The sequence below is a fragment of the Vigna radiata genome, chromosome 1, assembly GCF_000741045.1.
Source record: "Vigna radiata var. radiata cultivar VC1973A chromosome 1, Vradiata_ver6, whole genome shotgun sequence".
Classification (NCBI taxonomy): Eukaryota; Viridiplantae; Streptophyta; class Magnoliopsida; order Fabales; family Fabaceae; genus Vigna; species Vigna radiata.
The window spans coordinates 7,871,854-7,887,157 of record NC_028351.1 but is presented as its reverse complement, the minus strand read 5'-3'; the positions used below and the strand labels follow the sequence as shown (position 1 = coordinate 7,887,157).

The 15,304-nt window shown below is 33.8% G+C and overlaps 2 protein-coding genes across 3 annotated transcripts; one reads left to right on the top strand and one right to left on the bottom strand.

Annotated features, from left to right (window-relative positions):
- The first annotated feature begins 462 nt into the window (after positions 1-462).
- Positions 463-10,908, top strand: LOC106769971 (probable serine/threonine-protein kinase SIS8). 2 transcript variants are annotated; one of them, XM_014655793.2, is made up of 13 exons: positions 463-1,754; positions 3,204-3,644; positions 4,009-4,112; positions 4,335-5,569; positions 5,663-5,703; positions 6,088-6,156; positions 7,583-7,683; positions 7,945-8,023; positions 8,120-8,218; positions 8,307-8,375; positions 9,018-9,067; positions 9,783-9,959; positions 10,444-10,908. In XM_014655793.2, exons 1-13 carry the CDS (start codon positions 1,260-1,262, stop codon positions 10,595-10,597), a joined length of 3,114 nt encoding a protein of 1,037 aa, XP_014511279.1. In that variant the 5' UTR covers positions 463-1,259; the 3' UTR covers positions 10,598-10,908. The 2 variants fall into 2 exon arrangements, with proteins under 2 accessions (XP_014511279.1, XP_014511285.1); XM_014655799.2 differs by having other exon boundaries at positions 1,646-1,754; positions 3,185-3,644.
- Positions 10,909-11,445: 537 nt separating this feature from the next.
- LOC106769983 (ras-related protein RABA6b) lies at positions 11,446-15,156 on the bottom strand. Its single transcript, XM_014655809.2, has 2 exons — positions 14,683-15,156; positions 11,446-11,986 (listed from the first exon to the last, which is right to left on the bottom strand). Exons 1-2 carry the CDS (start codon positions 14,907-14,909, stop codon positions 11,554-11,556), a joined length of 660 nt encoding a protein of 219 aa, XP_014511295.1. The 5' UTR covers positions 14,910-15,156; the 3' UTR covers positions 11,446-11,553.
- Positions 15,157-15,304: the final 148 nt, after the last annotated feature.

The window sequence follows — 15,304 nt, the reverse complement described above, 5'->3', positions numbered from 1 at the left end:
TAGTCTTAAATACTAAATATGTGAATTAAATTATTTTTCAAAATAATTTCTAGATCCCAGAATGTAAATTTAAAGGCCTAGAATTATATTTTTAAATTTGAAGAATAACATATGGGTTCATCACAATTAAAAATATAAATAAGTTTTTTTTCATATTATTAATAAATTAAAATAGCTTTTACCTACTTAGTAAAAAAATTAATCTAATTATACAATAATACGTCATTAATTAATATTGTAAAATTTCTTTGTAGTGTTAATATATTTAAATTAAACTCATGAAATAAAAAACATAGGTGAATTGGGTGAGAAGAATTTACCAGCATTGAAAACATGTGAAAAGTCAATCTTTTCAGTTTTGAATTCACATTTTTGTATGAACTGAATCCATTAGCAACAGAATTTTGATGAGCTTACTTAAAGAATTGTTTATTAGATTTGTGAAAAGTTGAACAGAAAGTAAAGCTGTGTTGAAACTGATGGCATGGCAGCAGCATTGAGTTTGGAAAGTAGAGGGTGAGAAGAAAGGAAGAATGGAAGAAAGGAAGAAACAACAAGTGGTGTGTTTCATTGGTTGTTGTGTTTCCCACCAAGTTTACCTTTTTCTGGGTCCTTGAAATCCTTTCGCCTCTCTAAACAAGTCTTTGTGGTCCCCTACTACTACTCCATCCACTTGTTATCTCTCTCTCTCTCTCTCCTTTCTCTCTCTACTCTATTAGCAATTTACCCTTTAATGTTCTCTTCAACACTCACCTACGCTCCTTCTATTTTTGTGCTCCGCTTAGAAAGATCCATCTTTCTCAATCTGGGGTGCTCGGTGATTCTCGTTTTTTTTCCTCTTTCCGCTTCCTAAAGTTGATGGGATGATGATGATGATGATGTGTGGATTGGTATAGCAGTGTTACAGAACAGAACATCTGAAGTTGGTGTAGTTGGGGCTGCACATGTTTATTTCCGTTGGTGTATTTTCTGTGTTGTCTCTCAACAGTGTCTATCTGTTGTTATCTGGGGTAAAGGAATCTACTCCATTTCAATCCAAGTCATCTGGATCGCCTTGATTGGGCAAGCTTTGAAAAAGGGTACTATTGTTTGATTTGGTATTTATTTGGGTTTTAACAGCCAGAAAAAAAAAGAAGAAGCTTTGGGTTTAATGGTTCTTCTTCTATGAGAAAGTGATTTGGATTTCATGCTTGGTCCAAGATCATTATGGAGGTTTTTCCACTTCTCTAGCATTCAGTGCTGTTGCTTAGTGGAAAGATATGAAGAACCTTCTTAAGAAGCTTCATATCATGTCTAACCGATCAGAGAACAAACAAGGGTCTTCTTCATCCAAGGGGAGCAAGTCCAATCTTGGTTCATCTTCATCTTCCAAGAAGATTTTGCGCTCAAAGTCCACTCAAAGTTCTGAGCAAAAGCCCTTATCTGGGCTCTCCAGTTGGCTGCATTCAGTTGCCAATAGGCAGAGTCCTAGTCCTCCTCCATCTTTGAGCCAGGCAAGTGGCGAGAGAATGGAGCCATCTGATGCAGTGAGCAGTGGTGGTTTGGATGTTGTGTCAGATTCAGCTAGGCTTGATTCAGCGTCTAGTGCTTCCAGGGATCCTGAAGTGGAGGAAGAGTATCAGATACAACTCGCTTTAGAGCTGAGTGCAAAGGAGGATCCTGAGGCTGTGCAGATTGAAGCTGTTAAGCAGATCAGTTTGGGATCTTGTGACCCTGGTTATTCACCAGCTGAAGTTGTGGCCTACCGGTATTGGGTAAGTCACTTCATTCACATTCTTCTTGTTTTCATGCCTCTGCTGGAAGAAAAGACATAGAAGTCGTAAGTTTGATAATCAGGTCAATTTTAGAGGAATATGAGACTTCTAGAATTTGTGAAGAATTTCAGATGTGCAGATTGGTACTTCATTCTTCATTGTCATTGTTTGGACCGTGGAGTTTTAATTAGGGTTATAGATCTTAGCATGAAGATGAATGGTGAGAAAAGAAAAATGGAAGGAAGGATATGGGACTTTATTTATATCACATGTGATTGAACTTATTCATGTGGGGTTTTTCCTTTGACCTTTCTTACCCTTGTGGAATGACAGGGATAGCAACTCGTGATAGTTGGTAGAATTTGGACATTGTTAAATATAATAGTAGCATTCTGAACTGTGCTTTTAGGGTGGAAATTCCAACATCATTCTGCATCGGCTGTATTTCTTGAGAAGTGATTAATAGGCAAGATGCTTTGCATCCTTGCAGTGTGGACTAATCTGGCGTTCAACCTGGATATTAATGATGGTTTAGAATATAGCAAATTGATTTGCTTCTCGATTTGAAGATAAGGGGAATTTTCACTTGGACTTTAGAGTTAAGGTTATGTTAAATACTGAGACCAAAATATGATTGTCTTGCAATGGAAGTTTAAGGTCACTCTGATAAACTGATGGGACATGATGTTATAATCCATTTACCGGTCTTCTTCACTTAGCAACTTAAACTTTCGGGATGTTTGGTTCATGACACAAAAAGTTTATATTGTATAGAGTTTGATTTGGCGCCTCAATACGTTAAATTTCAGCAAACGTATGCTGGCTTGTGCATTACAATGCATCAAGCTCAAAGGGTTTGGGTGAGGTGCTGCGGTAGATATGAAAGAAACCATTTCTGTTTTAACCTAATAACTTAAGCTTTTGGAATAATTGGTCCATGACACATTAATCAGAAAAAATAATTTTAATTCTTATTTACTTAATTTGTATATAGACCTTTTGTTGCTCAAATGCCTCTTAAATTGTTTAGTGTCCAATCTTTAATCTTTTGGTCATACAAATATTAATATGGAATGTTGCTAGCCTGGTATACTTTGCTGGGCTGGTTTTCATAGGGCTATGCATTTTGGATTATTATTGAAGTTTAATTGTAACCCTTTTATGAGATCATAGGCTTACAATCACAGTTGTCTGTTTGTAGGGATGATTGCAGATCTTTCTTTTTTGTATGTTAGGCTTCAAATGCAGTTTTTGGTTCTATGGTATAGGATTTAGCATCTACATAGATTGCTATATATTATTTGGATTGTTTTAGATGATGCATGCATTAAACGGTTTTGTTATACAAGGAACTTAGTCCTATGTGTCATCTGGTTAGTTGATCCTATTTGTCCTACTTATATTCCTTTCTAACTTATCTCATATCGTAGATTTATCCGTGCTTCACAGAATTACAATGCTCTTGGTTACGATGACAAGATCTTGGATGGTTTCTACGATCTGTATGGGAACTTAACTGAGTCAAACCCTACAAGAATGCCTTCCTTTGTAGATTTGCAACTTCAAGGAACATCAATCTCAGGTAGTGGTACGTGGGAAGCTGTCTTGGTCAATAGGGCTGCTGATTCAAACTTGTTGAAACTTGTGCAAAAGGCCCAGGAGTTGACGGGCAAATCAAGTTCAGATTTTGAAGTTATAGACAGCAATTTGGTTCGCAAGCTTGCAATATTTGTGGCTGACTATATGGGTGGACAAGTTGGAGATCCTGAAAGTATGAAAAGAGCATGGAGGAGTCTTAGTTACAGTCTCAAAGCAACCCTTGGTAGCATGTTTTTGCCACTTGGTTCTCTAACTATTGGATTGTCTCGGCATCGTGCATTGTTATTTAAGGTATTTTAATCCTACCATATTTCCCTTTGTGGTTTGAATTTCAATTAGGAATGATTCCACATATTAGTTGATAGAAGGCTCTAATGAAAAGTTGTTGTTAGGTTTACATCAAAAAAATTGTTAGAATATATCAAGATTCAAGGGAAAGATCAATTTCGGGTGAACTACACATTCTCTGATATTTTTATTGTATTCTCTTACTTAGTACTTCAAAACTTTACTATACATATATGATATAACAGCATAAGCCTTTTCCTGTTGGGTGGGGCTGCGTACATGGATCAAGCACATTATTATAGCAGGGATTTTATGTTTGTCAACTTTTTCTATCCTCTGATTTATTTTCCAACGAGTCCTGGTATAGGTTCTAGCTGATAGTTTGGGCATCCCATGTCGATTGGTGAAGGGGCTGCAATATACAAATTCCGATGATGTGGCAATAAACTTTGTCAAGATTGATGACGGAAGGTAACTTTCATTATTTTTTATTGCATTATGTTAGAATTAGGCAGAATTTCTTTGTCTATAATTTTCAGTACATTATCATTGGGATATTAATTGTATTACATGTTTTCTGTCATCAATTTTCTATTGGATAGAAAACACACAAAATGGCGTTTCTCAATGTTTTGTGTCATATTGTTCAAGGATAGAAGCTGTATTTGAACATGTGCTTAATTTGAATTTCAGGGAGTACATTGTTGATCTAATGGCGGATCCTGGAACTCTTATTCCATCTGATGCAACTGGATCACAGGTAGAGTGCGATGAATCGTCGTATGTGGCCAGTCCTTCATCTAGAGACCTTGATTCCTCACATGTAGCATCATCCAGCAGTGGTGTTGGAAGTTCATACGAAGAAACTTTGGATTTGGGGATGTTGGACAAAGCAAACAGATCAAAACATTTTACTCATACAGGTAAAGAATCTGATGTAAGCATGCCCTCCACAGTAAAGGAAGAATCAATGCAACCCTTGAATGAATTTAAAAGCCCTCACAATGTTGAGAAGATCGCTGAGCAGGAAGCTCATGGCAGACCTAATCATCCACATGTACATGCAAGATCTCCATCTTGGACTGAAGGGATCAGTTCTCCCGCAGTACGTAGGATGAAAGTCAAAGATGTTTCTCTATACATGATTGATGCTGCAAAGGAGAATCCTCACTTAGCGCAGAGACTTCATGATGTTTTACTTGAAAGTGGTGTGGTTGCTCCTCCAAATCTATTTTCTGAAATTTGTGATGATGACTCAAGTTCCTCAACTGAGGCCAACTTTCCAACAGAAGAAAAAGATGAACATAAGCCGGGAAGTGGACATAAAGAAGCCGAACTTGATGGTAATCTTTTTCAAGCTCGAATTTTGCCTCCTTTGGCTCAAAATAGAGTCCAGAACAAAACAAGTTCTAGTGGTCAGGTGGAGCATTCTAAACCTGTAGAAGGTTTAGGAATCAACCTTCCTCTTTATACAAGGGAACCAGCTGTACAGCATGTACAACCTCAGGTAAAATATGGTCAAAATGTACCTGTTGCTGCTGCTGCAGCTGCCGCCGCCGCTGTTGTTGCATCTTCTATGGTAGCTGCGGTGGCAAAATCTAGCATTGACTCAAACATAGATCTCCCAGTAGCAGCAGCTGCTACTGCTACTGCTGCAGCTGTAGTAGCAACCACTGCTGCTGTCAGTAAACAGTATGAGCAAGGCAGTCGAAGCGATGGAGATACAGACAGTGCTGGTTATGACCTGAAGGGTAGCGGTGATGGAGAACATATAGCATTAGGAGCAAATTCAGAAGGCGAGCGAAGATCTGATAGATCAGTAGTAAGTAATGATAGCAACAAATCTGATTCCGCATTAGATGATCATGATGTTGCTGAGGTTGACATTCCATGGGAGGAAATCTCACTCGGGGAGCGTATTGGACTTGGTATTAACTGTACTTTGTTTTTATAAGAATTGATTACATTATTTTCTTAGATGGTAAATGCTACTTATCTGGTTTCGCCGGTTTGACATGCAGGATCGTATGGGGAGGTGTATCGTGGTGAATGGCGTGGAACAGTGAGTTGCTTATATTCTTGAACTTGAATCTATTGATAGTGTTATTTTCACTGGGGCCTGTGTTATGCAACTTTATTTTATAAGCTTTTTTCAAAATGAAATGAACAGTGTCAAGACTTATTACTGGTGCACTGCACACCTGGGTATGTGCTACAAATTATAAAATGCATTTTTTTTTATGATATGAATGTGTCTGTGCCAATGCCAAGAATTCTTTGGGCTTTAGTTGCATTCTGATCTGAACAAAATAAATTTTTTTGCTATATTTACTGCTAACATACTTCCCATTTTATTATTGTCTGTATTGTTAGGATAATTTTCTTCTAATATTATAGATTATAGAATTATTACACTTAAACTACATTTATGCTTTTTGGTTCGTAGGAAGTTGCTGTAAAGAGGTTTCTAGATCAAGATATATCTGGTGAATCACTTGAAGAGTTCAAAACTGAAGTACAGTCCATCTCTACTTCCGCACTGTATTTCTTTTTTATTGTTTACTCATTTTTGCAGTGTGATTCAGTGATTTGTTTTTTCAGTTGCTTTCATCGATTTGATTTGTGTGCTTCACTTTCTTAACCACATATAATAAGGCTGCAAATGTTTTTGTTAAGACTACTAAAATATTCACTTTTCTAGTTTAATTTGAAAATTATAGTATACTTCGATTAGTATGGATTTTATCTTTTGCTTTAAAATGAGTATTTGCTCAATTTAATTTCTGTTTTGTTTACAGATTTGCTAATTTATTTCAATCCTAATTCCTTAGGCGAAATTTAAAAGTTTTCTGTGTAGAACTCTCTAAAGATATTGAGCTTCCGTGATAGCCTAAACCATTACAAGGTTTATGTTTCAGCGCAAATTTATATTTACCAAATAGATCAAAATTCATCCCAAGGTTGATAAAGTCTTGAGAGCATTAAGAATATGGGACATAAACTCGAAGATAAATAAATAAAATTTCATTATTAATCCAAATTAGAGATTCAGGAATTAGAACTATATTGAAATTCACTCAATCCTAACAAAAAGGGTAAAGCTAGACACAGGGAAAATAAAAGCAAAAATAAAGAGAAGGGATAAAGAAAAATCTCTATAGACCCTTGAAGAGACTTGAGTTTACACCGTTTTGGTCCTTCACATACCCAAGCTTCTGGGGAGGTGATGAATGCTCTTAAAAGTGAGTGAAAAAGATCAAAATGCTCCCTAATTCTTTCTTTAATCCTATTTATGTATGGTCTAGATATCCAGGCTCAATGTTTTTAAATGCTTTAATCCTTTAAAACTCCAATTTCTCTTTTTTATTTCTTAACTTAAAGTTTAAAGAAAATATTGTAAATAAATAAAATTCCTAACTAAATTTTACAAATTATCTCTTTCACTCTAGTTTTCTAAAATTTATTTTGTTCAAACCAAACTAATTTAAAATTCAACATTAGTAGCTTAAAACCCCTTTAAATATAAAAGGAAAAATTAGATAATCCAAGAGATTATCTATTTTCTAGCTTCTTTATTGACGGAAATATCTTATCTTTCTCCTCGGTTAAAAGTTATGTCTTTTCTCCAATGAAAATTTTTCTTTTTCAAGGATAAAGCTTTATATGACACAGTCTATGTTGATAAACTCATGTTATTTGTAATGACGAGTGTTATAAATGAGTAATACTTGTTCCTATCACTGATTTATTTTGTTGGGTAGCAAAACAAAAAATAAAATTGTTGGGCTACTTTTTGTAGTGTATATTCAGATTTTTCACAATGTGTCAGATTAGAGCGACATTCTGTGATTTTCATGAAGCTGATGTACATTTTTACTTTGCTTGCCAACATTTATTATATAAATTAAATTCCAGAAAGCTTATGATGTTAATTTCAATAGGTCAAAATAATGAAAAGATTGAGGCATCCAAATGTTGTTCTCTTCATGGGAGCAGTGACTCGACCTCCAAATCTTTCAATTGTTACTGAATTTCTTCCCAGGTACTTCAAATTCTTGATTTCGCAGTGATTCATTAGTTATATGGGATTGTTTATTGTGAAATTTGAATTTTTTTTTTTGATTAATCCAATTACTTGTCATAGAGTGTTTGAAATTCTATATAAAAATAAATTACAGTCTTAAATTCCCTATCCAAACACAGTTATGGTATTTATTTAATGTGATTAATTAATACCTTTTGGAAGGCCTTATTTTTTTCTTTTTGGTTCTTCAAATACTGAGATCTAGATTATATTCTGCAGAGGAAGTTTGTATAGATTACTTCATAGACCAAACAGTCAGCTAGATGAGCGAAGGCGTTTGAAGATGGCTATTGATGCTGTGAGATTTATTGTCTTTCAATGATGCATCACTGATTCAGAAAGGAATTGATAATTTGCTATAACCAACCTGTAACTTATTTCTTTTGAATCTCAGGCTCGAGGAATGAACTATTTGCACAACTGCACTCCAGTGATAGTGCATCGGGATTTGAAGTCCCCAAATCTTCTTGTTGACAAAAACTGGGTTGTGAAGGTGCAATCTATTTTCATGATAAAAAATTATCAGTGGCATGGAGAATGCTTTGTGTTGACTTCGATTATGTTTTCTTTCTGTTGAATAGGTATGTGATTTTGGCTTATCACGAATGAAACATAGTACGTTCCTTTCTTCCAGATCAACTGCTGGAACAGTAAGCTATCTTAAATCTCTATCCATTTCAGCTTATTTATTCTTTCATCTTTTTGCTTTCATGGTTGCTCGTGGTGTTAAATGTTTAATTGAAGTCATGCCATACATGCACATACAGTTTTGGAAGGCCTGGAACTTTTTGCCCTATAATTTAGTATATGCTTGGTATAGTATCTTGAGCCTATGGGGTTGATGTTACCTATCTTGATCTCAAGGATTATTTATTTCACATGATATATTGTCAATTTCAAATATGGTCCAAGGAAGTATGTGTAGAGATAATGATGAGTGAAAAGTGTACATAAATGCAATATCAGAATAAATCACATGTATAAAGATTTGCATGATGTTACTGTCAGTTGCAATCACATTATAAGGCAGGTAAATGCTGATTAGTATTTCAGCCATTAAAATTCGTCCAACTATGTACATGGTTGTCTCTCTTTCCTCGTCTCTTACTTATCATAGGCTGTTTACTCAGCCATAGGTTTGCTATTTATTTGAGCATTTCCTGTGCACTCAATTTTTGCATTACCACTCTTTTTACATCTCCACTTATTTCTCATAATTTCATAAATAAAAGATTGTCCAGCTAATTGCAGCTAAATACATTAGTTAATCCATTTTTCATATCTTGTTTCAGGCTGAGTGGATGGCTCCTGAGGTGTTGAGAAATGAACCTTCAAATGAGAAGTAATTTTTTACTCTTGATTTTGTCGTTGTTATTACGATTTTATTGTTGTTTATCTGTTATTATTTTTATTGTTATCCGGAGGGGTGCAAGGTGCAGTTGCATCCTTTCTCTTCTTTCAACTCCTCCTTTACTTAAAATGGCCACTAAATGATATGCTGCATTTTTTTTAAACCACGTGAATATTTGTTCTGTTAAGTGTATGTGTAGGGTTTGTTTTAGAAACAACTAATCAGAAGCAAGTAGTTAGTAACTATCTCCTTTTGCATTGTTATATGGATATATCTCATGTAGAAAGCTTGTTGAAGTCCATGGTATTCTCGGTGTGTCTTTCTGCCCTGTTCCCATTTTTCATAATTTTATTTAATGGTCTCCTAAGAAAAAAGGCTAAATGTTGTGGTAATGTGCAATGTCTGTTGCATACAGTTGAAGCAGAATGCCTGCACTTTAAAGGGTGTTTTTGTGTGTCCTTTGATATCTTATTTTACGTATTACTGTCATTTTCAAACTTATTAGGCCCAAAATTTTCTCTTAGCTTCCTTTCTCCCTCTTCCCCAGGAAAGATTGTTGCAGTTACCTTTTTTGTCTATTTAATAAAATATTCTTTCATCAACAAGATAAATTTGAAGCTTGTATGCTTGTTCATACTGGCTTTACATCTTTTTGAAAACCCTTTCATGGTTTTATGATGCTAATAAGGTGTGATCTAATATCTAGGTGTGATGTATATAGCTTTGGGGTCATATTATGGGAGCTCTCTACTCTGCAGCAACCCTGGGGTGGAATGAATCCAATGCAAGTTGTTGGTGCTGTAGGTTTCCAGCATCGCCGTCTTGACATTCCTGATAATGTGGACCCTACCATAGCAGATATTATCAGGAAATGCTGGCAAACGTGAGTAAACTTTTCATTCTAAAATGTCTTTAAACTTTGGTGCATTGTTTTATGACAACATTTGCTATATGTGTTAGATTTTGTCTGAAATAAACTAATCTCGAAAACATGTTCATCTATTATGAAATTGAACATGGTTTTTAGTAACTTTATTGACAAGTGATTGCAATCAGCTGGTATGGGGAGTCATTAAAGCTGGCTTTTTTTTCATTATCACGGTTCATTTGTCTTACACGGTAAAAAAAAAAACAGCAGTAGGAATGATATGGTTCAAACATTTGTGGCAATTATTGTGTTGGAAGTCCTACATCGACTAGAAATAATATTAATTTATAGTATATAAATGGGTACAAACCTCATCTTACAAATCAGTTTTGTGGAGTTAAGTTAAGCTTTAAGCGAACACAATCAAGTGATCTTACATAGTATGTGCCTCGAAAATTTTCTATTTTGCCTAATTGGAGGTTTTCTTTTTGTATTATAGAGATCCAAAGTTGAGACCTTCATTTGTTGAAATATTGGCGGCTCTGAAGCCATTACAGAAGACAGTGATTGGTTCTCAAGTGCCTAGACCAAGTGCATCAGGGAAGCATGAGAAGGGTCAGTCATCGCGTGTTACAGAAGACCCAGCAAGATAGGAAACTATTATACAACTAACCAAATATTTGTTCATTTTGCTGCTGAAAGGTGGAGAACAAGTTGTCAAGTTGTATAGAATTTTTGCAATGATAAAAGTGAGTGGTTGAATTGAAGCCATCACCTTACATTATTGTCCAAGTTGTGATTCTTTCCACTCTTGTTTCTTTCCTTTTACTTTCTCTCTTTGTTTTCTCTTTTGTTGTTGGTTTTCTTTTTGCAATCTGCAAGTGCAGTCATTGTCAGGTTGTACCATTTGTTTGTACACAATTCTTTTGTAATTGTGGTAATATCAATTCTCAATTTTGATGTCCATAAGTAGTTATGAAATTTTGCAGCTGTAACTTGACGATCTAGAAAAATGCACAAGGAGTGAAAAGTATTTTTTCTTTTACAGTGTATAGTGTCTGCGTAGGTTGTGCAAATGGAGTCTAGATTCTCTGTTGGGTTTTTTTGGTAATGTTCTTTGCTGAGCATTAAATACATTGATGTTACTATATTAAAATTGTTTTTAATAACATCAAAATCAGTATCAATAAATGTATTTTGAAGGCACAACAGATGAACAAGACAGAAAAATGCAGCAGAATATCTAAATTCGTTCAAATTGTGTGTCCAGTTTGAGTGTGCCAAAAGTTTCAACATTTCAACATTTTTCTTATGGAGAATTAGTGAGGCTACTCCAAAATCTGTACAAATTTCCAAACATTTCTTGTCACATAACACTTGTTTCAGAGACATTTAAAACAAACATTTCAGCATTTGTTGTCAATAAAGTTCTCTATTTTTTAATGTGATCTGATGCAAAGAAAATGCAAACCTAGTATCTGTACATAAAAAGTACCACATATATCAAATAAGAACTAAAAGGAATGTGGGGAAATTAAATGGGAAGAATCAACAGCTGAATGATCAAAGACAGTTGCAGAATATAAAAAATTCATCATGTAAGCTATAATCATGAACAGCAATAATTAGGTTGTTTAGTAGCAGTGACTTCATCAGCTATATGGATTTCCTTGCCACTGGGAAGATTTAATGATGTGCCATTGATTTTGGTTTCCAAACTTTTGTGACTTATGATGTCATGAATCTTGGTGATCATTTCCAAGAATGCTTCCTCAACATTCTGATTCTGCAGAGCAGAGGTTTCCATGAAACACAACCTTTCTGTCTCTGCATACTCTTTTCCTTCTTCTTTCTCAACTTCCCTTGATTGCGCCAAATCAGATTTGTTTCCCACCAAAACAACCACCATGTCATCTCCTCCAAACTCTCTCAACTCATGAAGCCATTTTCTTACATTCACAAAAGTTGCTCGCTTGGTTATGTCATACACCAGCATTGCCCCCAAGGCTCCTCTGTAATATGAGCTTGTGATAGCCCTAAACCTACCACATAATTGTTCACATATCTTTGAGAATCAAATATAAGATCAAAATTATATAAGTACACTGCTATGTAAATTCAGATAGAACAGAACAGTGAAATGTAATACCATTTGCTGGTATTTATAGACAGAACAATTCTTTTAAACTGATGTTATCAAATGAAATTTTATGATTTTGAAAAGTCAAGAGAGAAAATCATTAAGTAATAAGTGATTCTCAAAAGAAACTTATGATTTTCCATGAGTTAGAACAAATGGAAAATGGAAAATAACTGCTGTTCTTAATTGAAATAAAAAGTATGCACTAAATACAATACAATATATCATTTTCTAGTCCTTCTTCAAGTTTTGCAACAAAATGTGGTTGAATCATACTCTCTTGAATGAAAACTATTTACCATAAGAGTTTTCTCTATAGATGATGATGAATTTAGGTATTGTTGAATCAGGCAATTAGAAACAAAATGATCATAGATTAGGGTTGGTCACCAAAACCCTCATCACCATCTCACATGCATTTGTTCCACTTCAATTTTGTTCTTACTAACCATCATTTTCATCCTGCTCATTAAGTCTTGGCTCAACTTGTTCTATCCTTGTCATGGACCAACCAAACCCAATACCTATTTTAAAATTACATTGCATTAGACAACAAAAGTTGGTTTCTACTTTTTACACTAGAGTGAGGATACCCTGCTTTTAAATTCACTGATTTTGTAATTGGAAAATGATGTTAGCCCTTCTACACCTTTCTCAATCCCATCATTCAAATTGATCAATGAAGCAAAGTACATTGCATTGGCAACTTTTCAATCATGCTAGATGGGAAATAAAACATTTTTTTGGCTAATATACCTAATTTTAAGTGTTTTGAGTAACTATAAAGTTTCATGAAATGACTTTTGAACCTTTGTAGTGATTTTTCTTACCATGTAGTGTCTCCCTTTTTGTTTTCTAATTTCAACTCTGACCCAGATTTGACTTAAATGTATATTCATAATATCATGAAGGTTTGGTAATAGTCAATTCAGATATTTATGTGTTAGGTTATGTTAAGTGGGCCAAAGGGCATCTCAACATATTCTTAAGACTTTTTATAGAGCAGAAAATAAGGGAAGTTGGTAAGAATTATGTTAAAGAATTTTTATGGAGTAATAATTATTGTTGTTTGCCTTTTTAAATTATTCATAATAGTTGTTGCTCAATATAAAAAAAGTGAAAATATTATTAAATGCTTTTATCTTTATAGAGATGAGATTATATTTAAAATAGAGAAGATTAATTTATTGAAAAGAAACTTGGCATACTAAAATTTTATGTAGTAGAAATGTAATTGACCTTAACTTTATTTTTTATTTTTAAATTGAGAAACAATTTAAAATAAACTAAAACCTTTTAATTTCAAATCTTAGTTTTCTTAAAAGGAGACCATAGAATATAAGAATTTTCCTACAAACTGCGTCTATTTTTCTTTGACATTAAATTTGCTTTAACCTAATTACAATGTTTGCATTAAAATTTCCTAAAAACCCTTTTTTCTTTCTTTCTTTTTTCCTTTTGTTGTCTTAAAAAAGTAGAGACCAGAATTAATTTTTGAAGTGTTTGCTTCAGAAGGAAGCAACCAAATCTTTCACAATTTAATTATCTACAAGTGTTCATTTTATGGGAATTTTCTTTATAAACCCTAAAAGATACATATAAATAATTGTGCTTTGAATTCCATGCATGATTATCTCAGTGTATGAAATGTGTTTAGGCCCCACATAAAAGAATTATAGATTTGCTTCCATCCACAAAACCTAATCTATATATTCAATTAATCTATGACTCAGTAACAAAAAATTATGAGATATTAAATTCAAACTCCATTATCATTATTAATAACAATAAAACTATACCCAATTGGCACCCTCATCCAAAAACATAATATAAAAAAAAATTGAAATAATCCCTAAAAAACCAAATCATTTTTATTATTATTATTATTACTCCTATAGAGAATTTTTAGAAGCTTGTAGTAGTTATTTCCAATGAATAAGGAATATTTTCCCCAATGAAAAAAAAAATTGATGTGAAATTTTTGTTTCTTTATGTTTATCTTTACCTACTTAACACAAATATTTTGTCTCTTTCATGACCAAACAAATGGCTAAGAGTCATAGGAGGCAAACAAAAATGCAGCCAAAAGAAAAGGTGGTGGGACATGATACTGTGACAAAGTTGATAAGGCAAAGGGATTGAAAACTTGTAAAAAAAATTGAAATTATTACTTAGTCTAATATTAATAAAAGTCAAATTTAATTTAATTAATTAAANTCTTCTAGACTAAGCAACCTCAAAATACCGACTTTGAATTCGAAAATGCCATTTGGAAAACAAAAAGAGTTTAACTTTTCATTGAAAAGTAAAAGAAAAACTGATATGAAACCAACACCAAGAAGAAGACAAATTCTCAAAGTATCATGCAACTGAGTTCTGCAGATTCAAAAGGGTTCTTTTCTTTTCTTGCATTTCTTGATCAAAACTAAAATTTGACTCTGATAATCCATAGAGTAAAGATATGCATTAAAAGAAAACAGCAGCAAGCAGTGAATATTTTGAAAGATGATGAAGAGAAATTGAAAGAAAGGAAGAAAGAGAGAGATAAAGTGATGAAGAATTAATTAAAGAGAGTGGTTGGAAAGAGATAAAAGTTACCTCTCTTGGCCGGCAGTGTCCCATATTTGTGTTTTGATGAGTTTGTCGATGACTTTGATGTTTCTGTAAGCAAATTCAACACCTATGGTTGGCTTCGAATCTAACCTGAATTCATCTTTTGCAAACCTTGATATCAGATTTGTCTTCCCAACGCCTGAGTCTCCTATCAGAACAGCTTTGAAAAGGTAATCACACTGCTCATCAAAGGCATCATCAGCCACAGCCATCTTTATAACTTTTCTGTCAAAACTTCGATCACCCTTTCTTTCTCTCTCAACCCTTCCTTCTTCACAGAGAGAGTCAAATCTGAAGAAACGAAGCTATGGAGGATTGAAGCTTCGTGTGTGTATATATATATATATATGGCAGTGACAAGGGAGAAGGTTGTTTATAAAAGGGGTGTGTCATGATCATGTATATGGTTAGAAAGCAGAAGAGAACACTGTCCAATTATATGGTATTAATAACTTACCATGCATATATATACATATATATAGTAAACAGAATATTATAATAGAGATTCTGATAATGAATAATTAATACAGATGTGATATATACATTATCTTTGAATTTAGTTTGTTTTTATTATTATAGCATGTAATAATATAGAGCAAAGATATAT